Source organism: Oculina patagonica, chromosome 6 (assembly GCF_052425735.1).
Source record: "Oculina patagonica isolate OP01 chromosome 6, crgOcupat, whole genome shotgun sequence".
Taxonomy (NCBI): Eukaryota; Metazoa; Cnidaria; class Anthozoa; order Scleractinia; family Oculinidae; genus Oculina; species Oculina patagonica.
The window spans coordinates 12,648,421-12,673,169 of record NC_135763.1 but is presented as its reverse complement, the minus strand read 5'-3'; the positions used below and the strand labels follow the sequence as shown (position 1 = coordinate 12,673,169).

The window sequence follows — 24,749 nt, the reverse complement described above, 5'->3', positions numbered from 1 at the left end:
ATAAAAGTCCGTTCAAACTGGAACTTTTAACCCTGTCTTACTTTTGGAAAAAATTTCCAAAGCTCCTACCCCTCCCAAAAAACAGTATTGAAAAAAATCATGACCTTCCCCCCCCCCCCCCGACCTCTTATCCCCACACCCCTCTCTTGGTAAATTATGAAACCTCCCAAAATGGAAGTACTAAATGGGTGTCAGAAATGAAAAGAGCGTGATAAGTCTGTGAGGTTGTTGAATACAGTCGAAGCTCTCGTAAGCGGACACCCTCGGGACGCGAAAAAAGTGTCCGCAACTGGAGCTGGCCGCTTACGAGAATGGTTCTCGTAAGCGGCCACTAGAGGTGTAGGGGATAGATGGCCGCTTACGGGAGCTTGCCCAGCTAACATAATGCTAATATGCGTGTAAGTGGTGTTTCGAAATGTAACCGGACGTGGATGACGACAAAACAAACACTGAAATACGGTACTGTAATTACTGTAAAATCATTGTGACGTACGGCGATGTGAAGTTGATTATTAAAAACAAGATACAGAGGTTGTTAAGAGGATTTTCTTAGGGGTGTCCGCTTACGCAGGTGGCTTACGGGAGCTTAAAAACAAAGAAAAAGTCTATGTCGTAATCTCTGAAAGTGTCCGCGGCCGCTTACGGGAATGTAGAAATACAGAGTTTGTATGGGAGTTAAAACGGGGTTTCAAACAAGGCGGCCGTAAGTAGAGCTGTCCGCTTACGAGAGTGAGCTTCAACTGTATGTGCAACATTTTGAAGATCCAAAATTCGCGCCTGTCTCCCCAGTTTTCACCGCAAACTTAAAGCCTTGGACAGCCTGGGAACGAGTAATACATCCGGGAGATTTACTTACACCAACCAACATGGCGGCTATGGTGAAGGGATGTCGAGTGCTAGAAAGAGTGCCTTTTTTGGTGAGTTCTTTTGTAAATGACACAATTTTTGTAAAACAATTATTTAAAATATAAGTTTCACTACTGGTTTCGTACAAATAAATCTTTTGTTCGTTAATGACAGGCGCGGAATCTGAGTGTTTCGTCAGCTCGGTATGCTGAACTCGCCGCCAAGGTAGGTACCGGCACTTTTATGCAGTTTAATGCTGCTGTTTTTACAGTTACTTCTGAGATATCAGAGGATATCATGTCTCAGCTACCAAGAACCTGAAAGAAACTATCTATAAGTGTCAGTTTAAACTAGCTATAGTCTCGGACGTGCTATGCAAATTAAGCTTATAATATTATTGACCAAGACCGGGTGGAAAATCAATATAAGCTAAATAGGGTTCTTGTGATATACTACACTACAATTCTATGCGATGTTAGAAATGTCCTGATAAAATGTAGTAAATACTTTAAGGGGGTGGTGCAGTGTAATTTCGGTTTTTAATATCTTCAAAAATGCCCAAATCATGTTGAGATCCCTTGGAAAGAATACCAACAATAAAATTACATGGAAAACAAACGACAAGTCAAACTCTAATATAAACAAGAATACCAGGACAACAATGAAACTGTGACCTCAAAATTCAAATGAAAGCACAGCGAAATTATCAAACAAGCCAAATTATCAAACAAGCGCTTCTGAAGCTAGATGTTTTGCATTGCAACTCACCACACACGTTTTAAGCATGCACATTTTTAACAAGATGTTTGGTTCTCTTAATTCTGAGCTGTACTGTATTTAATAATTTTTAAGCAAGGAAACCTTGTGATAAAAATATAATTTGTTCCTGTTTTTATTGCAGCCACCTATTCAAGTGTTTGGCATTGAAGGTCGCTATGCTCATGCAATGTATTCTGCAGCAGCCAAACAGAACAGCTTGGAGAAGGTCGAGGGTGAATTAAGCAAAGTTGATGAGCTTATAAGTACAAACGACAAACTCTCCGAGTATCTGGCAAACCCTACTCTGGACAAGTACAAAAAACAATGTATGTTAAGAAGCATCAGTAAATTGTATACCATCGCTTCATTTGTAACTCCTAAAATACCGTAGCCTGTGAAGGAAACAACTTTGTTACCAATCAAACAAATGTACAGAAAATAACTTTTTTACGGTACTCAGGGATCAGGAAGGCAAATCAGGCCACTGAGCCGACATTGTAAAGCCAAACGCTGAAAAGTAATGCACAAAACAAAGTGCAGCATAGTACAAAACTAATGTAAGTAATAAGATTTTCATTATTCCTCAAGCTATAATATAAATTGGCCCTTTGTTGTCACAAACACAAAACACTATGAACCGAGGCTTTGTAAAGAGAATTAAAAATGGGGCTTTATAAACAAGACCTTGTGAAGGGATTTTGACAAATTACTGCAATTTAAGGGCTGCCAGGGAATACACTGAAAGGTGCACTAAGTTTAGGAAAAAAAAATAAAGATCTATCATATCTGGATGAAATTTGAAAACTTGATCTCTGAAGAAAAAAAGTGGGCCCATCATTGGGCTCCTCTATGACTTTTACTTGTAAGGGAATAAACTCCTAGATTTCTTTTAACCAGCAAGGCTATAAAATGAAACTTTTTTGTGTGTGCCCACAATTCCAGTGGAACCTTGTCACATGGAGAATGAAAATTGTCACCTTGGCATTTCAAGTTTTTCAAAGTCCAATTTCAGTTTTTTTTGTATATGGCAACGGTTCCTGAATAAATCTGCTCTACTCTGAATTATTTGGTTCCAAAATGAACTTATTAAAGTCAGTCTTACCAATGATCTTAAAATGTGACAGTTTATGATTTCATATACCATATGTGCATAGCACAGGTACTTCCTGATCCCCGGGTGCTGTTTGTTTCTATTTTTTATGGCAAAATTACAAAATTTGTTATATATTTTTTATACTGGCCTTCATATAGCTGTCTGATCATGCCTAGGTACTAATTTTTGGTATTGATGTTCTTTCTTCAGCACTTCTAACCGATGTCTTGAAATCACAGAAATACTCTGATCTTACAGTCAATTTGTTTGGTGAGTTGTCTTGTTTACATCTAACATGACATAATTTTTTTTTTTCAATTTGGAGCTACCATTTTTGCCTTGTGTCAAATAAAACAAAACAAACTGAACGTATAAGCCATGACATCTAATGCACATTTTCCGAAAATAAGCAAATGAGTAAAAATTGCACATGTATACTCACCAAAAAATGTTGTTGATGTCGTAGTGTTCTTACTGTGTATCAACACAGGTCAGATTGAATTGCAATCCTAGAATCCCCCAAATAAGTTTCTGTGTACTTGCACAATAGTGTAACTAATAAGCCACATCCTTGATGTAGTTTGGTTTACACTATGAACTGTAAATAAACAATTCATTGCATAGCTAGACCAGACATCGTTAAAATAAGCCATTTTAAAATATCTTTTCAGGGACTTTGGCAGAGAATAATCGTCTCCGTCTAGTACACAATGTGGTGGTTGCATTTGGTAAACTTATGAGTGCAGCTAGAGGCGAAGTGTTGTGTGCAATCACTACTGCTAAGGTTTGTAGAAATCACGAATAATTATTATTTAACTCGGGTTTTATCATAATGAGTACTCCTGAACATGGTTGTTTTCATTGTGTAAGTAGGGACAGTCTACAGATCAAAGTAACGGCATGAGTATGAAATTGTATGAGATATGGTCGTCAAGTTTCATGTTGGTCTTGCTCCCAGAACCTATGCTGTGACGGGGTTTGTACCGAAAACCTGGAAAGTCCTGGAATTTTATTGTGGCACTTTTCAGAAGTGGAAAGTCTTGGAAAAAAGCCTACTGGTCCTGGAAAGTTCTGGAAATCTGTTACACTCAAGAAACAACTGAATCCCCAGAACTACATTTTTGTAACATTATAAGAATGTACAGACAGCAAGGAGAAATAGTATTGAGATCTTGGAAGTGAAAGGGTTAAATGTGAATTTTGGAGTCCTGGAAAAATCTATCTGAGTCCTTGAAAAGTCCTGAAAAAGTACAGAAAATTGTTTGTGAAAAAGGGTATGAAACCTGTGTTAGCAACAGGAAAGAGCAAGGGATTTTGGAATGAGATTGGTTTCATAGTGAAAATTGGCCTCGTCAACCATCACCCAATAGAAATCCCAAGCTAATTATCAAAACAATTGTTAACTAGTGTATAGCGTAGCCTTCAACTATTACATGTTGTCATTATTTCATTGACTTTGTGTGCAGGGTTGGAGGAAAATAAAATGTGAAAAGGTGCCAAAGGAGTGGCTGCTCTATTTAGTGAGTTACTCCTGTTCCAATATCACCACAAATGAACTGAATTGCCATTTTGCTCGGACAGCTAAAATATTTAGTGCCCAGCTGTAGGTACTTTGTCACAAATCGCTGGCTCCCTGTTTAGGACATTTCCAGCTTCTAATATTGCTCTCCGATGGGTGCTGCACAAGGGCAGCTACCAACTTCAAATCTTGTTGAAAGCCCTGGACTACAGTAGTCATCCTTTACATGTTTATTTTGTTTTTCTTAGGAACTTGACAGCTCTCAACTAAAAGAGTTGCAGACAGCACTGAAAGTTTTTGTAAAACAGACCGAAACACTCAAGATTGAAACCAAGGTTAGTTAATGGCAATTCTTTGCAGTGTAGCTCATCACAAGAACCTTTTACTTTGGAGCAATTTTTCACTTCTGTGCCAGAACAGAACATAGAACTGACCATTTGAATGTTTAATTTAAGTATTGCTTAGTTTGTCAACAGTAATTGGTCAGTTGCACAGTTGCAATCAGTCTATTTTTAGTCTAATTAAGTTGTTGTGTTTGAGGTCTGCTTGTCAGTTTTGTTTACATATTGATTAAGTTGTCTATAAGGTGCTGGTATTTGTTGACAGCTGTTGAGAGAGAAAGAGATGTCAACAGATTACTGTTGACAAACTTTATAGGAGTCTTATGACCAATAACATCACAGCTAAACTAACCAATCAGCTTTATAGGACATCATCTTTTACTGACAACAACTTTTCAGTTAACTCTGACACTTTAGCTAAAGTAGGCTAACCAGAGCGCTATTTAGGCTAACTGAATGCTATTTTAGGCTAACTGGAGTGTTATATATTAGGCTAACCTGAGTGCTGTTTAGTTATTCACTACATGAACTGAGTGCAGAATAGTCAGTCCTTTGTCAAATATGCAGTGGGAAGTTTGACTTTAAAAGTTACATAGCAATAAAAACAACAGAATTACACACACATTATTATTCTGTTGTTATTTCAACTACTTGTTTTCATTCCATATTTTTAGGTTGACCCTACAGTAATAGGAGGCATGGTTATTGAAATTGGTGACAAACGCATTGACATGTCTATGGCCACAAAGATTAAAAATATTACAAATGCTCTACGTGAAAGTGTGTAACATCCTTGGATTAGAGTGCCAAGCTTTGTGAGTTGTACAATTAAAGTTTCAGTCTTTTGATTAACAAATCAACAGCAGCAGTGTACTGGTGATGTTTTGAGTTCAACATGATTACTTGATTGTGAAGCTCTCTGTTTCGTTGTCAGAGTTAAGTGTTTGGGGATCTTGAGAAATTGACTGGACCATTATTTTTTCTGGAGAACACTATGTTGGAAAATAAGTTTTCTTTTTTTAATCTTATGTTAACAATCGAGCCAGAATTCCCAAGCCCATGAAGAATCCTTCATTATTTTTTAAATCCTGTTCAGTGGAAATAATAAATCTGGCACAGTATCATGTTTTGTGGCTGTTATTGGAGTGTTTACTCATCCTAATTTACAGAAGTATTGACAGCATTATAATTATATATATTATGTATAAATGTGCTGATTAGCAATTAACTGTTTTGACTGGTGGACAATACAATATCTGCTTTCATCTGAGTCACATGGTTGCCAACGGGCTTTGAATTTAGAGGACATTGGGTTCTTTTTGGCAAACAAATTGTTTTTATGATACAATCACTGTATATGGAACCATTTTCAAAACCTAGGTTCTTTTGGCCTACCTCCAGCCCCCCCCCCCCCCCTCTCCTCTCACAAGAATCCTTGGATCCTGTTGTTACAAACAAAATAACAGTTACTGTGCCATTCAATAACAATATTAAACTCTGCTCAATCGGTTGCCGTTTATGGTGCCCTCAATTCTCTTATTATCTTTGTGATTGGTAGAATTTGATCCATTTTTGTTTGTTTCCGTTTTACAAGGTTTGTTGAATAATGTTGTACAAATTATTATGATTGACAGCAGCAAGAAATGCAATGTTGTTCATTAGGTTTCCAACTTCACAGTTTGCTTTATGTTGAAACTAGGTGCAGTTAGGCATGCTCACTTTGTTATGGACCTTCACCTCGCACCAATAAAACACTGTCCAAGTCACAGGGGAGTGTATCAAATTTATGAGTTCGAGTTAGAAATTTCGAGTTCAAGTTAGACATTTCGAGTTCGAGTTCGAGGAATGGAACTACATGTAACCGCAAGCAAATAGGAGTGGAACTAACCGCAAGCAACCCAAAGTGGAGCTAACCGCAAGCAACTCGAACTCGATATTTTAACTCGAACTCGAAATTGAACTCAACGTGAAATTCTAACTCGAACTCGAACTCATGAAATGGACAGACCCGTCACAGGGTAGGGTTTATACAAGGATTCATGAGTTATCCCAAATTTACAGTAGAGCATTTGTAGCAGGTAGTGTAAACATAAAGCAGTAAATTTCTTGTCATCTTTATAAATAATGTGAAAGGAGAAGTAAGACACAATGTTATAACTTTATTGTTATAGCCTATTACACATTTGGCACAACCAGCCATCAATTGTTTTTTAAAAATATATTTATTTGTCACTCTTTTCATTAAATTATAAAGATGCAAATTATGTATTAAAATTCCATGATTTTATAACTTCCCACAGCTATAACTCTGTGACTCCCTCAAAAGCATTCCTTTTACATTATACTCTTGTCTTACGAAGACAGCCTATATATTGTTTTGACTTTGCCTACTTGGTTTACACTTTGCTTGTTAAAAATACCGTAAAAACTCGTGTATAAGCCGCACTCGTAGATAAGCCGCACCCCCAAATTTCAAGCATGATTTTGAGAAAAAAATAAAACCTGGCGGAAAAATGCCCAGTTGATTGTGAAAAAATGCTGGATTATGAGGAAATTTCAACAATCAATAAAGCTATAAAAGTTGATTCCTTGAGCCTTTCTGATCGATGTGCAGGATGTATACTATAAACACATAAACGGAAAACACTTCAGTCTTACCCAGAATTTTAGAACTTTATAGAATAAACATCATTTCTGCCAACTTTAACATTTTTTATCTTTTTCTGCCATTCGTTGACAGGTATTTCTTCGTTCATCACAGTTTTTACATCAAATTTTGCACCTGATTTTGCGCTGTGTTCGTGAAAGCGTTCGTAGCTTAGTAACCAGGCACTAGTATCCAGGCCCATCGCCAAAAGACACGTGGAACGCCTGGGGGTTTAAAATTATTCACGGACGAAAAGCTTGGTTTTCGTCGCTGTTTTGAGAGGAAAAACTTTTTCAAAATGATCAGTCCCCTTGTTATTTTTGTTTGTGAGGATAGTAAAGAGCTGCTTTGTCGATTAAATGGAGCAATTTTTCAGTTTTATGCGCCAAAATGCGCAGAAGATGTGGAGGATGCAGTGTGAGCGATTTATGCAGATTTATGTGGACCCGCACGGCCGCACCACCGCATCCTGTCAGATGCCCTGTAAAATTGCATGCAATGGTCTCGTAGATAAGCCGCACCCACGATTTTGAGCCCAAAATTTCGGCAAAAAAGTGCGGCTTATACACGAGTTTTTACGGTACTATTTTCTTTTGCACAACAAGTTATTGTTCTAGAATATCTTCAAAATGAAGCATGTCTCGAGACAAAAAAAATTGTAAATCTAAATAATTATTACTTACACTATTATAACAACACTCATTGCTTATTATACAGTCTATTGTGTCCATTGACATCATTTTAAAAATTCTTCAAAAAAGTTTGATTATGAAACATTGCGATAAAATAGAAAAATGTTAAAACCAATTGAGTAGTCTGATTTGTGTAGAAAATTTTAAGACAAAAAAAGTCTGCTTTGAAGGTGTGTGAAATTGCAGTGTTGTAGGCAGGATCTTACAAAGGTGGTTGCGAGCGCCAGAGGCGTGAGGGTCTTGGGGGTATTCTTCCAGGGAGAAATTTTGAAAAATCAAGTTGTTTAAGTCCATCATTTTAACCCTCACTCCCCAATTAGGCACAGACCTTTGTGGCCTGTGGGTGGGTGCAGATGCACCAATCACCTGCCTATGGTCCTGAATTGACCATGTCAAATTGGTTTCTTGCCCTTCGGGCACCAGGAAAAAAAAATGCAGAATGAAAGTATTCAACTTGGTTGTCTCAGATTAATCGGAAAAATGAACTGTTAGTTCCATTTTACAGGTATTGGTCTGACTGGTCAATCTGATCAAATGGAAAGCACTTTAAGTTAAATTTCCCTGACTGAATACAAAAAACCTAACTACCTAACTAAAACCCATTAACCACAACTGATCGGTCTTTGTACAGTGGAACCCCGCTTTACGGACACCCGCTTAATACGGACACCCCGGTATTACGGACAGTTTCGTTGGTCTCGACGAAAACCTCATACATTTTCTCTTAAATTAACCCGCTTAATACGGACACCCGTTAATACGGACAACGGACACTTTTTCGAGTCCCGAGTGACAAACTGTCATACATTGTTTACCCCGCTTTACGGACACTGTTTATCTGTGCACTGAAAATTTTCATTGTCGCGATTATTTGGTAACTTGAAGACATTGACCCTGGTCAAATAATGACAGAATTTGACAAGTTAAACGATTTTAATACAAAGAGTAGCTTAATAGCGTGATGCAAAGGTTTTGTCGAATCTTCAGTCCGCCTGGTTATGTCGCAAGCTAAAAGCTTCCGTGCAAAGTAAAGTTACCATCTTTTTTAACGAGTTTAGAGTTTTAGAACGGTTACGGTGAGAGTTTCAGTTACAAAGGAAACTTTTTAAAAAACGTTCGTTGCTGTTGAAATACGTTTTATTTCTTGTATATAGTTAAGCTGCGACATTTTCAAATAATTGACTGTTAAATATAGTAAAGTTTAGTTCGAGTGTCTAAATAGATCGTGTAAAAACTATTTATTTTAGTCAGTTTTCACAGTTTTCATTTTTTTTACATTAACAGTACAATGAAACAACGTTTTATTGTCTTAAAAACGTTTGCCTTCGTCCATGTGTCGATAAAACATGTATCCGTTACTTTTTTCTGAGACCCCGCTTAATACGGACACCCCGTTAATACGGACAATTTGGCCTGTCCCCTTGGTGTCCGTATTAACGGGGTTCCACTGTAGTTTCCATCTAAACCTCCATTTCACAACAAGCAGACAATGCTCTTTTTGTGATCATTTCATCCTCCATCATCCACAAGTGAAAACGCACCTGGTTCAAGAAGTTACGAAAGCTACTATGGTGCTTCTCTGGAAAGTCTCTGTCCATACGTTTGTTATCATTTTGAGCATGCGTGTCTTGCTTTTTTGTTCGGAACGGGCCATATGCGTGGACTTGTAGCTCATATTTTGCAACATAATGCCGTACTACAATGAAATGTTCAAGCCAGTCATCACGATGGTCATCAACGCTGTATTTAAATGTACGTGGGTCACTAAGTATTTTACGCTGGTCATCAGTTAGGACAGATTCCATCTCTTTCAAGTGCCTTTTTAGCTTCCCTGTTAAAACAAGTAGAGATTAATAAATGGTTACAATGAGAGATTTTCAGTCGAGTGTTATGAAACCAAAACCAAAGTAATCACTGTCCAAATATCGCAAAAGACACAGACAATCCGGTAAACCAATCAACACTTAAAGCAAATACATGTAGCTGACAGAAAGCATAGGAATAGGTGTGAGCGAGTTGCAATTGGTTGTAGTTTTATTTCTAACAATTGTTGAGAAAGTGGCATCAGTTTTTAGATCAATCACCAAGCTTAAAGTGCAATTAAACAAAACCAAGTAAATTCCATATTCAGGATTATTTTTGACACTTACCAGTATAGAATTGAAAAAAAAAAGGCTCTACTCGTCGTACCTTACACGCAAGACTACAATTTTATTTTTGCAATAATAATTATTGCAAAAATTGTAGTCTTGCGTGTAAGGTATGATGAGTAGAGCCTTTTTTTTTCAATTCTATACTGTTCTATATTCTATAATTTATTCTAAAATCAATAAAACTTAGAAAATTATTTTCTAAGTTTTATTGATTTTATAGGTGTACGTACATATAACTGGAACTTAATTTGGTTATTTTTTAATATTAGCAATAGCAAAAGATATTTTCATGTCTGTAGATTGCCCATGTTAGTGTGGATGAAGGTAATGGTTCATTGGAAATCTGTTTTTTTTTAGAGAAAGCGCCATCTTACCAATGTTGTAGCCAATATAAGCATTAGTGTCCAGGGTTTCTCCAGTGGTTCCACTATCGGATATCGAAACGTCTGCAAGAAATTACATGATATTTTGTGAATCAAGAGGCATTAAGCACCTGTGATCATCACATTTTCTCCTAACAATAATATTGTACCCAATTAGCAAAGAAAAAAACACTTGATTTTTTTAATAAAAATCCCACCAACAAATTCTACAAGAAATGTGTAAGGTTCATCAAGGAGAAGTTTGGGGCTTAACCGTGTGGGGTGTTGAAAAGTAAATTTGAGACTTTGCAAGACAGCAAGACTGGACCTTTTTCGCCTTGCAAAAGAAAGGGATTGACAGGTCTTCAGTATTGATTATTCGTCACATAACCAAGGCATTCTAAAAATGGCAAGCTTCCACTCACTGTGTAGAGCTGGGAGATAATGAAGGAACATTTACGGTGATTGCATATAAACACTCGTCAGATAAGAGAAAAGGGGGACTGCAAGAAGCCTAGCTTCACAAGAAACAAAGTTTTGTGACAAAATAATTATGTTCAGGGAAGTTTATCTCTGCTGACTTGCTAGTTTTAATAAGGGCTTTTCGGTACATTCAAACATAAGTGTTTGTGTATTGCTAATACCTACCAGGTATCACAGAATCTTCAGGAAGGTACTCTGCACCACCTGTGCCAATGTAATCTAATGCTGGGTCCCCTGTTGAAAACATGACAAATTCAACACAAAACAAAATCATATTACCGGTACTATAAATACAGTAGAACTCTTGATTTCTTCAACCTCCTGTTAACTTGAACCAAAAGACATTTCCCTTGGATTTTGTTCACTTAGTCAATCACAGCAATTTTCCATCCAATTTCTCAAACCACTTTTCAATTCCTGTGGAGGTTTGATAAATTGGTTTTTACTGTATGCTTATAACATTGATGAAAAGGAGCATTTCTTAATGGTCTAGCGGATTTTGCATGAGATAACTTTGGGGTATTGAATGGTCTTTTTGAGCATGCAAGCACAGCCTTTTTCTTTGCGAGCACGAGCATTGACAAAAAAGGTTAGCCTTGTGAGCAATGAACACTTGTAAAAATATGCAAGCAAACAAGCGCCCACTAATATTTTGCGACGATTCTAAGCAGAAGCCTAATTTTTTAAGCACTGCAAAATTTTAAAGGACGATTCATGACCCCTTAACTTGGATGTACATATCTCATAACAGACCCATTGTGATACTCTTAAAGTTAGCTTTGTCAACACATGATCACATGTTGATGGCCACCATGCTGAAACTGACTTCCTTGAAGACTGGTTTCCATAGCTTTCTTATAATTTATTGTCTAATTATATGTTCAGGCGCGGATCCAGACTGGTTTCCACTACTGTTTCACGGAAATCGGTCAATTTTTTTTATCACAAATAAATATTTTTAGTGTTTATTATGTTAAAGAAAATTTCCAAGTCTAAACATCCAAAAAACAAATAATTTTCATCCTGTCCGAAAAATACCCGGAAAAATGGCACTTAAGGGACTAGTCAAAATCTATTCTTTTTGTCGGGGAAGCATGTTTCTGGACCTGGAGGCTCGCACTTTTGCGCTTCTGTTATCAGGAAACGGTCATCATTTTTTCTGGATCCGCGCCTGATGTTGTTCTATTGTTGCTAGTTAGTAAAGTGACACTGATGAAAAATTCTTACCATATTGTATGGACTTTTTCACCAATATCTGGAGCACTTCCCATTCCTTTGGACAGTAGCCAAGAGTGAAACATACTCGCAATATTAGTAACGGAAGAAGCCTTGGTGATGCACAAAGCTGATGAAAAAATTTGTAACTCAGTGAGTCAATCAGTTGTGAGAAAGTTTAAAAATCAATGTTCAACTTAAAAGATTTTCATGCTTGCAAACGTCCTTAAGGTCAAGAGAGCGAGCAATACAAGACTGTATTGCACTAACTACACTCACCCTATATTAGTTTTCTGGTTTGAGCAGTTTGGAACAGTGCGAATACAAATTGATATGTACACGTGCGGGTTGAGAGTTAAGTCACCGGACAAAGAAGAATGACCAAATTTTGTGAGAAGGGGAAAAAGAAGAATTCTTAACTACAAGGAAAATAAAGTGGTCAAAGAATATATTAAATCCCTATTTGATAACTTAATAAGTACTGGTAATACCCGCAGTCATTTTGTAGAAAACGATGTGAATAATTATCTGCCCAACCATAAAATATTAAGGAATATACAGTATAACTCCAAAACTTGAACACTAGTGACATGTGCTATCCAACATAACATTACCTCATCAATAGTTCCAAATACTGCTTGTGAAAGGAAAATCACAAACGACTTGGGATATCCATATTTTTTGAACATATCAGTACAACTCATCCAGTGCGCAGTCTGATTGACGCGTGGTGGAATCTTGGCTGCAAGGACAGTCAGTAGAGAAATCGTTATGTGAGAAATCCATTGATACCTACCGTTCCTTGATGAAGCTCCTACCCCCCAAGTAAGTGCCTCCCCTCAACTACCCATAATATTAGTGCCTCTCAAAGGAACAATGTCAAGGACAAGGTGTCTTGAAAAAATTCACAAGTTTTTTGAGTTTCTGATTCGTATTGCGTCTCAGTCTTCTTCAGTCCAAACCATTCTTGGTTCATTTTCATGTTTTTTCAACTCCTTTGGTGTTTTTCGTTGTAGAAAACTACAATTTTAAGTTTCATTTCAATTTGAGGGTTTTAGAAAAATGACTTAAAATAATAATTATTGTGATATTGCTCCTTTAAGGTTACTGTATACCTTCAGGGGGTGTCTCCAGTCTAAAATATGTTGTATCTCCAGAATACATCACAGATACCTTAAACCCTATTATAACAAATTAAAGGTAATAAAATACAACGATCTATGAAGTCTCCTCTACATGAGCGTCTTAATCCTAATTTTGGCGATCTGATACTTTCAGAAAATATGCCATCAAAGGTGCAGAACAAAATAAACTATGTTGATTGAGGTTGTCCAATATTTGATTCCAGTAAAAAGATATTGGGCAGGCTCAATAAAGGAACCCTTGATTTGAAATCCAGTGTTAAGCCATCAGGCCCAGTCTGCAGCGGGAGAGTTGAAAACACTGACCCCCGATCCTCGGACTACCCACTGACCCCCCCACTCCGCGGATCACCTACGGACTACTCCGCGGACTACCCTTACGGAGTACCCCTACGGAGTACCCTATAAAATGAAACGAATTTATGTTTACGGGAAAAAAAAAAAACAGGAGAAACCTACCTGTGCCACTTGCACGATCGATCGAAACAGCCGCCAGTCCTAACGGGACTAGCCTAGTACTAAAATCGGGAACGCCGGAACGCCGGAATACTAAAACCCGGAACAGATAAAATATATCGTGTAACCCTTACAAATATAAAGAGCTAACCGTAAACAGGCTAACCGAAGTTCATAGTAGGTTTACCGATGAATAGTAGGCTAACCGAAGTTCATAGTAGGCTAACCGAGGTGAATAGTATGCTAACAGGAGTGAATAGCAAGCCTACTATGCACTGCGGTTAGCCTACAATTCACCTCGGTTAGCCTACTATTCATCGGTTAGCCTACTATGAACTTCGGTTAGCCTGTTTATGGTTAGCTCTTTATATTTGTAAGGGTTACACGATATACATTTTATCTGTTCCGGGTTTTATATTCCGGCGTTCCTGGTTTTAGTACTAGCCGATGAAGTCCCGTTTGAGTTTGTAACAAGAAGGACTGGATCGAGGTAATCAAGATGGCGGCTGTTTCGATCGATCGTGCAAGTGGCACAGAGGTTTCTCTTGTCTCTTTCCCCCGTAAACATAAATTCGTTTCATTCTATAGGGTACTCCGTAGGGGTACTCCGTAAGGGTAGTCCGCGGAGTAGTCCGTAGGTGATCCGTGGAGTGGGGGGTCAGTGGGTAGTCCTCGGATCGGGGGTCAGTGTTTTCAACTCTCCCGTCTGCAGCGCAGAGTATGGCAGAATGCATGCAGATCCGTCTGGAAATCAGGAACTCATGTTCATGGTCATGCTGCAGTTAACTGTTGCGTGCAGGCAATGCTGCAATTCTGGTGTGCACAATGAACATTTAGAAAAACGGCTCGTGCATGCACTTGCCATACTGTGCAGACTGGCATCAGGCTACCACGCCACTCTCTTCAAGATTTTCATATTTAAAATCAATCCACTTACGTTCAAAGATGTGACTGATTGCTTGACCAAAGCACAACACAACCACCCAGAGTAATGGATTGTAGTACCAGTTAATGAGCTTGAAGGCATTGAAGTATTTCACATCATCAGAAAAATGATGTGTGTAGTTCCAACAATCGTTGCAGTTTAAATCATCTGGTGAAGAATTCTTCACGGCCATTTGGAATGTAATATTTGCAAGGATGTACATGACGCCAAGGGGCAGGATCATGAAAAGCTAGAAGAAATGTGTAAAATAGAAACACCAAGTATTTAATTCATGCTTCGAAATTGTTGGCAGAAAAGGTTATTTATTTACAGTATTATACTGGCAATAATTTTGGGACTTTGACAACTGGCCACTTAATTAATATGAGGTGGCCGGTGCCTAGCTCATGTACAGCTATTTTGCCAGGCCTTAACGGCATTGTTGACGTCACTTCTTGAATTTGGTGATGTATCCGTGGTGAATGGTCGGGGAAAGCCTCGCTTTTTCACTCTCACCAAGTGACCCGAAGCAGGTTGACCATGACAAAATAGGAGGCCTTAACAGTGAAGCCTTAGATAGATAGATAGTTTATTAATACAACTTCGCAACCTAAAAACTAACGATAAAATGTAAAAATACTTAGAGAACTATACAAGAGTGATTAAAATCCAAACTCAAGTACATTAGAGACAATAAAACTATTTCTAAATCTATTAGTCTTAAAAACAGGGTTAAACTGGCGTGACTTGAAATCCTGATCCAAAAACCTTCGCCTCTTTGACATTCACGAGGCCATCATCGCTTGGATCTTCGACTTCCTGTGTTGTCACAAACAACAAGTGAAACTTGGCCAGGATTGTTTTTCAGAGTGGTGTGATGTCCCGGCAGGTGTCCCCCAAGGGAACAAATTGGGCCCCTGGCTCTTTATTATAATGATCAAGCCTTATTTGATGCTTACCCCCATACATGGTGTTCTCTGGATCAACCCCCATAGTGTGTACCAGAGCAACAGTATGAAAGCCACCACAGCAGATCCATTTAGAACGAGCACTTCAGTATTCACCAGAGTATAACAGGAGCTGTCAAATCTCCATTGTGCAAAGAAGGTTAACATCATCATCACAATCAAAGGCTGCGACGAAAGGCGAACAAAAAAAAGTTAGGAAACATGAAGCTCTGAAGAACTTGTAGCTTTGATGCAAATATGGGGCGGGGGCGGAGGGCAATGATTTGTATGCAGGGGAAAAGGGAGGGTGAGTGGTTAAGAAGGAGGGAGGGTCAGCAAAATATGTGTTTTACAAAAGGGTAGGATCAGGAGAATTTCAACATACCCTCCCTCCATTTGCACCAGTCCTCCTACCCCCTCTTAACAACAGGAGGGCATTTTTTTTTATTTTTCTTAATACCCCTTTAATGAAAATATTTAGAGTTTAAAATTATTCAAATTATGACGATTGTGTAAAACAGCTTCAATGGGAATGACGAAAACTCTAACTCGGGTATTTACAGATTTAATAAATACTATAGAAGTCGCGAAAAAATGGTGCTGGCTGGCCATGAACAGGCACCGTAACCCCCCTGGGGGAGGGGGAGAGAATTCCCCTAAAAATGAAGAGGGTGCTTATGCAGGTACATTTTTTCAGGTTAAAATTTGTTGATTGGCCACTAAGCTGGGTGCTAAAATCTAAAATACCGTAATGATTCGATTTAGCGCCCGGGGCATTTATTTACTTTTTGCACCTTAAGGGAGGGCGCTTATTCGAGACAGGGCGCTTATTCGGGACAGGGCGCTTATTCAATTTTTTGCGAAACAACCAAATGTTCAAAACAAAAATTTAAAGTGCCTATGAAGTAAAAAATAATTACTGTTTATTTTAAAGGCTTTTCAAAATAAAGAAGAATGGCGTTTTCCTTTTTGCAATATCTTTTTTCGTTTTAGAGATATTTACGTTTTTATATTATGCAAATGAGGAAAGTGATGACGTCATTAATTGTTCAACAAAAAGATAAAGCACTGAATCAAGAATATCTCTTGGAATATTTGAGCTGTGTTCTTCAAACTTGGCACGGTCAATGTACACCACAAAAGACACAAAATGACACCTGTCGTGCAATTGCCATGGCAACAGTTTTGCTGCAAATACCTTTTTCCTCGCGAAGCGAGGCCGAAGGCCGAGCGTAGCGGGGTGTATAATTTTGTCCCTCAAAGGGCTCAGGCGGGATGAAATCTCGTGTGGAGTTTACGGTCATGTATATATATATATTTGTGAGCTTGGTGTCTGGCGGAAATGACATCACACGGCCGCCGCGCGCTGGTGGCCTAATGGTAAGGCGTCGAACTTGAAATCAGATCTTCGGGACTGAGGGCGCGGGTTCGAATCCGGCTAGGGTTTTTTTTTTTTTTCCTTATTTTTTTTTGTGGGTTCGAATCCTGAGCCTCTCATTTTTATCGTTTTTCTTTTCAGATTAAAATAACACTGATTTCCACATAATACTCCCTCAACGCCTATTCAGGCTATAAACCTTTCATCGCCATCAGGGGCGCGCGGGCGGAGGGTTCGAATCCTCCTGCCGTTCGTTCTTCTTTTTTTTTTAAATGCCCTCAAATAAATGTCCAAACTGCGACTATCCAATAATTTGTCGATGATTTTGAAAATAGCCTGCGCTTCCCAACGCTTTATACCTCTTTACGAACCTGAAAGAGCCGCCATCTTCAAAGCGGAGTAGACCCTGGGAACGAGGGTGTCGCGGCCATGCCCGTTACTAATTTTTAACAAATATATCTTCCTGCCTACTGTGGAAAATTGAATATGTACAATGTTCAACTTCAAATAATCCACTCCTTATTTATAACACCACCCCCCCCCCCGCCCCCGCCTCCCCAACCCAGAGCTTCGCGAGGCCCTGCGAGTCACGTATTACTAGTTTAATTAATACTGATATCCCCAGTTTTTGCTTAATCAAAGATGATCCACTCCCAACAAGCTAATGAGGAGAGTTAGGGTAATAGGGCATTATGTGTGTTCCAAGCTGGACCCTCTGTCCCACTTTAAAGGGTTGCAAATTGAGATATTTGGTTTATGACAGAAAGAGCCTGGAACCAAGAGTGTTGCCATGGTTACATCATAGTATGAGCCATCTTGTACCTTTAAGGAAGGTCACTGCTGATGCCAAGTTTCAGAAATATCACCTTTATATTTTCAGAGATATCCTTGATTTTGTGATCTATCTTTCAGTGGAACAATTTATGACATCATCACTTTCCTCATTTGCATAACACAAAAACGTGAATATCTCCTAAACGAAAGAAGATCTTTCAAAACGGTAAACGCCATTATTCTTTATTTGAAAAAGTCTTTCAAATAAACATTAATTAATTTTTACTTCATAGGCACTTTAATATATTTTAAAATAACTAACAATAACATAAACTGTAACAGTAACAAATTGTTTAAAGTTCAGTTACATAAGCAAGAATTGCATTATGTACGGTACGGCATGCATGTACAGTACCGTGAATGTTCATGAGTTTATCTTTTCGACGTCGACGACTTCAGTAGGGGCAGTGAGCCACAATAGAAGCGCTTTTTAGAATAGGGGCGCGTATAAGAATGGGGGCGCTTATAATAATGGGGGTGCTAATTGGAATAGGGGCGCTTATTAACAAAAACACATTCGAAGTGGGGCGCTTATTCGGAAGGGGGCGCTTATTGGAAGGAAGGCGCTTAATCGAATCATTACGGTAACTGCTGTTAGAGTCATTGTTGTTTTGTTTAGAAATGAGCTGAAAAACACTGCCAGAGAAAAGAAAAATATAATTAGTTATGTTGTCTCAGAATTAATCCACTTCAAACTTACGTACCATGAATATGTAGTGACCAAGCTTTGTTCCAAATCTGAGATGGAATATCTCTGTCAAGTACAGTTGATAGTACAGACTTAGGCCAGTAACATTTGTTAGTGGTGCTACAAAGAACGCAGCCCAGAATCTTGCGAACCAGTTGTCTGACCGTATGAGTGGATCACAACAAGGTCGCCAGCGAGACATCTCCCAGGAATCTGGCCAATAACGTCTAGGGCCTGGTGACTGTAGTGAAGGAAAGATATTGGTTTGCGGCAACAGAATTAAACCAGCTAGTACATGTTCTGGGAGGCCCTGCCAGGGGGGTTCCTGTGTCGCTTGTCTAAATTTAAAAATGCGCCGTGTCGTGTTTTATCAAACTTTGCGTCACTGTCGGTAGTAAAATTGAAGAAAAATTACTTGTCCTTGTCGGAATTTAAGTTTTTCCAAGAGGGTTGTCGTTTGTCGCGATTTTGTTTTATGTGCTGTCACTGTACTACTTTTTGGGCAATATCCCTTGTCGGAATTTACCCTGGCTGGGCCTCTTCTGGGGTAAAGGGGTGGGGAGGGGCTACTTAATAAAACTAAGGACTTACGTACAGTATCATGCCATATATATTTCTGTCAGAGATTCAGAATTCCATGACAGGTACCAGGCTTTTTTGGTCAAAACTGGGAGTCCTTTTGCTCAGTTAAACTAGTGGACTTAAATAATTAAGTTTGTTACAATCCTAGGGAGGTGTGGTGGCCTTATGGTTAGCGCAGGACTTCAGATTGAGTGGTACAGGTTTAAACACTGGCCAGGGTCATTTTATTGTGTTCTAAATTGGCAGAACACTTTTCTCTCACAGTGCCTCTCTTCACCCAGAAGTATGATCACGGGTATCCCATTGGGATAGCCTAATGCAGACTTTACCTAGGGATCGGGGAGATGGGATTAGTTTAAGTATTGGTTCACCTCCTGGATAAAATACTACAGTCTACTCACACTTGGACCACAGTCGACTTGCAGTGGATCATGTTCATCAGTTGCAGTCAAAACCTCCACACTAGCACTAGCAGCAGCTGCATCCACTTCATCTGTTGGTACTGCATGCCGCGCAGATGCCTTTAGACTGCGCCGCTGCCGTCCCATAGATCCATATGTGGTTGCAACTAGTCTTGATGAAGTGCGATGTCGAATATCTTGTCTTATGTCTTCGTTGTGCACTATTAAGTCATCCCACAGTGGATCTAAAAATTTCATTAATAGAATGTAATAATTTAACCCAAATTAAACCAAAGCTTGGTAGAGACACATTATATTGTTATTATTATTACCGGTATGATTATGATTATTTTTATATTATGTTATGTTATGTCATGTTACGTTACATTATGTTATGTTTTGCTATGTTGTGTTATGTTATATTTAACAATTATTCCACGTTCGCGCGATGGATATGAGATGGTAGATAGTCAACGAGGCGTGTAGTGCCGAGTTGGCTATAATGAACTCATATCCAACAAGCGTGAGTGGAATAATTGATAAATGTTGGAATATTTTTATTTGCTGGAATATTTTTTTTGGTGCAGAAAATGTGAAGATCGATTGAAATTTATTGTAATTAAAAACGCCCAAGTAATTGCAATATTTGAGCTACCCAGCTATTTTTGTTGACGCATATTGGCTACCAAATTTGTGGTCATTGGTATACAAGCTCATTATATACTATTGCCTGTTAACCAATCAAGATGCAAGAATTGCAATATACTATTGCTAGTTTTTAATAATTTATTATATTGCTATGCTATGCTATATATGCTATGCTATAATAAATTTTTATTGGAGGTAGGGTGCTAAACACATTATAAACTCAGTTTTGTTTTCTTTGATATACCGGTAGGTCCACGGGCTTATACTCAGGAGTGCTTATGTTTATTTCTGGTATGAAAAAGGTAAAACTCGGGGAAGAGTCACACAAAGTTCCTTATAATTTAATTGTTGCAGTTATTTACTATATACTTACGATTGTAAACTCTGTGATTGTGGTCATATTCGTCATCCATTTCAGTGACTTCATTACCCATCTGGTATTCACCTTCACTGTTGCAGTATGGAACAACAAATTTAACCAACCCACCAGGGTCTCTCAAGACATCATCTGTCATTAGAATCTTTGCTTGTGCTCGAAAACTTGTACAGTTGTCATCTTTTGGTTTAATCTTTTTTAAAAATGCTTGGAGTCCAGCTAGCTTTATCTGCAACAAAATTGGTGGAATTGTTTTAGCCACTAAAATTATTAGCTTCAATTAAAATTAGAGACAAATAATATTTGTTTTATAAATGTGACAATCAAGAAAGAGTTGAGTTGAGAGAGATGAGTTGAGAGTTGAGTCTTTTTCACATGTGCTTTTCACATAATCTTTCCTCCCCCAAGTATAATGTTCCATATTTAACTTTAGAGAGCAATTTCACTTTTATTTGATTATCAGAGCAGTTTCCTATCAAGTGTCAAAAATAATCTGGAATTGCTTTGGTTTTGTTTCACTATGGTCTGTTATTGGTTAAAATTGCTTGCTACTTTTTTGACCAGTCAGAAGTAAAACCAAAACCAAAACTAATAATAATAATTTATTATTGTGACTCGTTTGCACACATTTTCCTGCACTTCATGCCGGTTACATGTATTTGGCTCAAGTTTTGATTGATTAAATTAAGTATGGTTTAAGAAGAAACTTTTTAAAATCATGATAATATTATTTCTCTCCAGAGGTGCAGTCTGGTCTAAAATAAGGCATCAAATTTTGGCTAAGGTCTGAAATAGAGCAAGGATTTCTTAAAGTGGTACCACACACCCCACCCATATTTTTGGAGAGTATCCCCCCCCTCCCCCCTCTGTGAAAATAAGATCATGGGCACTCAAAGCGATACTCACCTCATACTGCTCATGTTCATTATCTTGGTGACGTTGATCAGGCCACACCAATCCCGCAGTGGCCCCACCCAAAGAATGCCGCTGATTCCGGCGTGGCAATGGCTTGAAATTTTTACCGAAATCGACAAACAGGACAACTGTATCCCCAATGTCAGCAAAGTTAGAAAAGTGATTTCCAGTTGAACACATACGCACTAAGGGCTTACTGTGGATGCCTGGTGGCCTGAATTCTGGTGTAGTACAACAAATTCCCATTGTAATGCCACTTTTCTAGAACTCACCACCTGTGAACGTTAGCAAAAACTTGTTTGTATAAATTGTTACTTCCACCAAAAACTGCTTTAATGAACAATTAAAAAAGCTAGGTTAGATGTCCAAAACGAAAAGGGGAGGGTATGTTGCGTTCTGAAGACAACCGAAGCCAGGAGGTTGCATTTCAAACAATGTGACGTTTTGCGTTACGCAGTATTGCGTGACATGACAAGTCGGGCCCGCGGTAAGACAAAACATTTTCAACATTCCTTCACATGGCCATTCCCCTTTAATCTGACACTTTAGTTGCTATTTATGTTTCATTATTCACCGTGTAAAATGATATATTTGAAAAACCACGGGATTCTAATACTTTAAATTTGCTTCGCTGTTCCATTTACAATCATAGTTGTGAAATTTAGTAAATTTATTATAAAACGCTTCATTGGTTTGGAGTTTCCGGTTCAGAAATCATTTAGACAATACTCAAAAGATTGCACAATTTGCCACTACTGAACCAACGGTCCGATTAAAACAAAAGACAAAATACTGAAACTTAAAATCTGCCAGCGATTTTACTACTCTGTTTTTGCAGCTGCGATTTAAAATTTATTTAACCAAGTTTGAATATTGTTCTAGAAATTATAGCGACACTCGAAACTGTCGAATTATTGCATTTCCATCAAGCCTGACAAATCGCTTAGATGATTATATTGACCACTACTTCCATGCACTAAAGAAGAAAAGTTCCTTCCTCTTAGGAAAGAAACTTTTGTATTTTCTAATGAAGATTAGATATCCCGGAAGATAGGATCTCGAAACCACTTGGCGATCAAACAGATCGAAATAGGCAGCTAGCCCTCATTTATAATTTAACCTCAAAGTTGAGGATACGAAATGATATTTTTCTCGACTTCAATACCTTTGATTTCATGCATTTATCATGCGAGTGACAATTATTGACCAAATTCGACAAACCCAAGGCTCGATTAACGCCGATTCCCAGCAAAATCTGTTAGCGGAAGAAATGTCCTGCAAAGTGCAATCAGACGATGTCGTTTGCAAATTCTTACCTTATAAGAGTCTTGCTCAACGTCTGTATAAAAGCAATCTGTTCTTTGCTCCTTTCTAGCTGCACTGGAATGAAAGATTAGAAATTTATGCAGCACGTTTACAGTAATCCTGCATAGTATTTCGTGGAAAAGCGGGAACCTATCAGATTACGCAGTCATTCATATCACGGGAAGGGCCCAGTCATATGATGATGCGTTTCTGATTTCCGGGAAAAACCCGGAACAACCCTATAGCAGGAACGACAGGAAGTGATTCCTGCAATGAACAGAAACGAAGTTTATGGTGAACAGCATTTTAGATCAGAACTTTTGCAAGTTGATAACCCTTATAGGAGATTTTCAATTGAGGGGTGATATTTGTTGGGGCATTTTTTGGTGTTTTCTTCAAGGTTATTGCTGTTCAGTTGCGTGACATATGGTCCATCAATTTCAACGTAACGCCGGGGATTCCCCAAGTTTGTTGAACGCGACGCAAAAATGCATTGACTCGAATCGGTCAAAATTAGCATGTATCACGACCAAATCACGAGTTTCTGTTGACACTAGTCTTGATTTGCGTGCAGGAATGTTTTGTGCATCTCCAGTGAAGCCCGAGATCTACAAAACATTTTTCCCAAGCACTGAAGCCTCCACTTGCGTGACGACGCAAATTTTATGCTGCTAGCACATATTTCGAGTTTTTCCTTTCTCTGGTTTATGCATTGAAAACGCGTTTGAAATCTCTACAAACTTTGTCATAGATAATACAGAATAAAACGCAATCCGAATAGATAGTTCACCAAAGTAAGTCACATCAAGCGAAGGCTTGTGACTTACTTTGGTAAATATCACCATGAAGATTTCGTTATTCGGATTGAGTTTTATCTTGTACTATTTAAAATTGTTGGTTGGCCTTGGATCTTATCATAGATTTTTTTCCGAAAAAATTCCCAGCGATTAATATTTCAGAACTAAATATAGCTAGCAAAAAGTTCTCGTAAGCAAGACTGATAAATGTAAACTTCTTACAACTCGTAATTTAATCTTATGAATTTTATACATTCCACTGTAAATGTACTAACCGAATGTACCCATAACCTGAGGAGCGGGCTTTTCGTGGGGTAGGGGGTGGGGGAGTTTCTTACTGTCGTTCTTCAGATGTATCTCCTAAAATAGCATTCGGTGAAAACATTGTTTGGAAACCTCTCCCTGAAAAAATTCCTGCGGAATTGCACGCACATACAACAATTGTTGCGGAATCGAATTTTTGTCTTTCGAGATTGCGGAGAACCAAAAAATGTTTCTGAACTTTTTCAAGGATTTTTTTATTCCGCAGTTGACTTTGCGTTTGCGCGTGAACGCGGGAAACATTTCTTACGCAGCAAACACAAGGGTGTGTAAAAAGCCTGGTTTTCACTAGCGACGCAAGCACAAGCGCAAACACAAGGTTAACAGCTCTTTTTCTCCGTGAAAACGGCTTCGACTCAAGCAAAAGCACAAGCTAGACTTGCCACAAGTCGACCTCACGAGTTTTCAGTGAATAAGCGAGCGAAGCGAGCCTTTTAGGTCGCGAAGCGGCCGTGCGAGCGACGAAGTCGCGAGATCGAGGACTTTATTGAAAGTCTAAAGCACAAGCGCATTGCATTTTGATCCTTGTGCTTGTGCTTGCCGCAAGCACAAGCACAAGGATCAAAATTTGTCTTTTTGGCGTGATCGAACTTGTGCTTGCGCTTGTGCTTGGGTCGCTAGTGAAAACCAGGCTTAAAAGAAGGAATAAGGAAGCGTGCTGTAACTGAACAGCCAAACTAACGAAACCAAGCTAGAAGTAGTAAGCTGGAAGGAGACCAACAACGTTATCACCAAGAGCGTGAAATATATTAGAGCGGCGATCGGGACGAGAGAAAACGAAGAAAATAATTGAGAGGGAGTGGGGTGGGAGGGAGCTTGAAAATCGAAGTGCTTCAGAAAACACATCAAATTTTGCATGCGCTTGAATCATCAGTTGCAATCCAACTCAAAGCGCGGAGTAATTTTACTCCTCAAGAGAAAATT

General features: G+C 38.6%; 2 protein-coding genes and 1 long non-coding RNA gene across 3 annotated transcripts; 1 reads left to right on the top strand and 2 right to left on the bottom strand.

The window, feature by feature from the left end:
- Positions 1-830: 830 nt before the first annotated feature.
- Positions 831-5,684, top strand: LOC144658909 (ATP synthase subunit O, mitochondrial-like). Its single transcript, XM_078519413.1, has 7 exons — positions 831-917; positions 1,021-1,071; positions 1,748-1,931; positions 2,909-2,968; positions 3,370-3,482; positions 4,466-4,552; positions 5,233-5,684. The coding sequence occupies exons 1-7, from the start codon at positions 867-869 to the stop codon at positions 5,344-5,346; spliced, it is 660 nt and encodes a 219-aa protein (XP_078375539.1). The 5' UTR covers positions 831-866; the 3' UTR covers positions 5,347-5,684.
- Positions 5,685-6,697: 1,013 nt separating this feature from the next.
- On the bottom strand, positions 6,698-9,032 carry LOC144658917 (uncharacterized). Its single transcript, XR_013571802.1, has 2 exons — positions 7,327-9,032; positions 6,698-7,259 (listed from the first exon to the last, which is right to left on the bottom strand). It is a non-coding gene; the product is annotated as an uncharacterized LOC144658917 (long non-coding RNA).
- Positions 9,033-9,149: 117 nt separating this feature from the next.
- Positions 9,150-23,045, bottom strand: LOC144658884 (uncharacterized). Its single transcript, XM_078519374.1, has 12 exons — positions 22,719-23,045; positions 21,394-21,677; positions 20,485-20,716; positions 19,464-19,708; positions 18,497-18,721; positions 15,593-15,766; positions 14,646-14,883; positions 12,725-12,852; positions 12,123-12,240; positions 11,061-11,129; positions 10,425-10,496; positions 9,150-9,728 (listed from the first exon to the last, which is right to left on the bottom strand). Exons 2-12 carry the CDS (start codon positions 21,646-21,648, stop codon positions 9,358-9,360), a joined length of 2,127 nt encoding a protein of 708 aa, XP_078375500.1. The 5' UTR covers positions 21,649-21,677; positions 22,719-23,045; the 3' UTR covers positions 9,150-9,357.
- Between the last annotated feature and the right edge of the window lie 1,704 nt (positions 23,046-24,749).

What these genes read in the sequence shown, in the direction of transcription:
- LOC144658909 (XM_078519413.1), top strand. Translation starts at nt 867, where the DNA reads ATGGCGGCTATGGTGAAGGGATGTCGAGTGCTAGAAAGAGTGCCTTTT. An exon ending in TAGAAAGAGTGCCTTTTTTG is followed by an intron (nt 918 to 1,020) that starts GTGAGTTCTTTT and finishes CGTTAATGACAG; the next exon opens with GCGCGGAATCTGAGTGTTTC. An exon ending in ATGCTGAACTCGCCGCCAAG is followed by an intron (nt 1,072 to 1,747) that starts GTAGGTACCGGC and finishes TTTTTATTGCAG; the next exon opens with CCACCTATTCAAGTGTTTGG.
- LOC144658884 (XM_078519374.1), bottom strand. Translation starts at nt 21,648, where the DNA reads ATGGGAATTTGTTGTACTACACCAGAATTCAGGCCACCAGGCATCCAC. An exon ending in AAGTCGACTGTGGTCCAAGT is followed by an intron (nt 18,722 to 19,463) that starts GTGAGTAGACTG and finishes CCTTCACTACAG; the next exon opens with TCACCAGGCCCTAGACGTTA. An exon ending in GAAAAAGTCCATACAATATG is followed by an intron (nt 11,130 to 12,122) that starts GTAAGAATTTTT and finishes TGTTTTCAACAG; the next exon opens with GGGACCCAGCATTAGATTAC.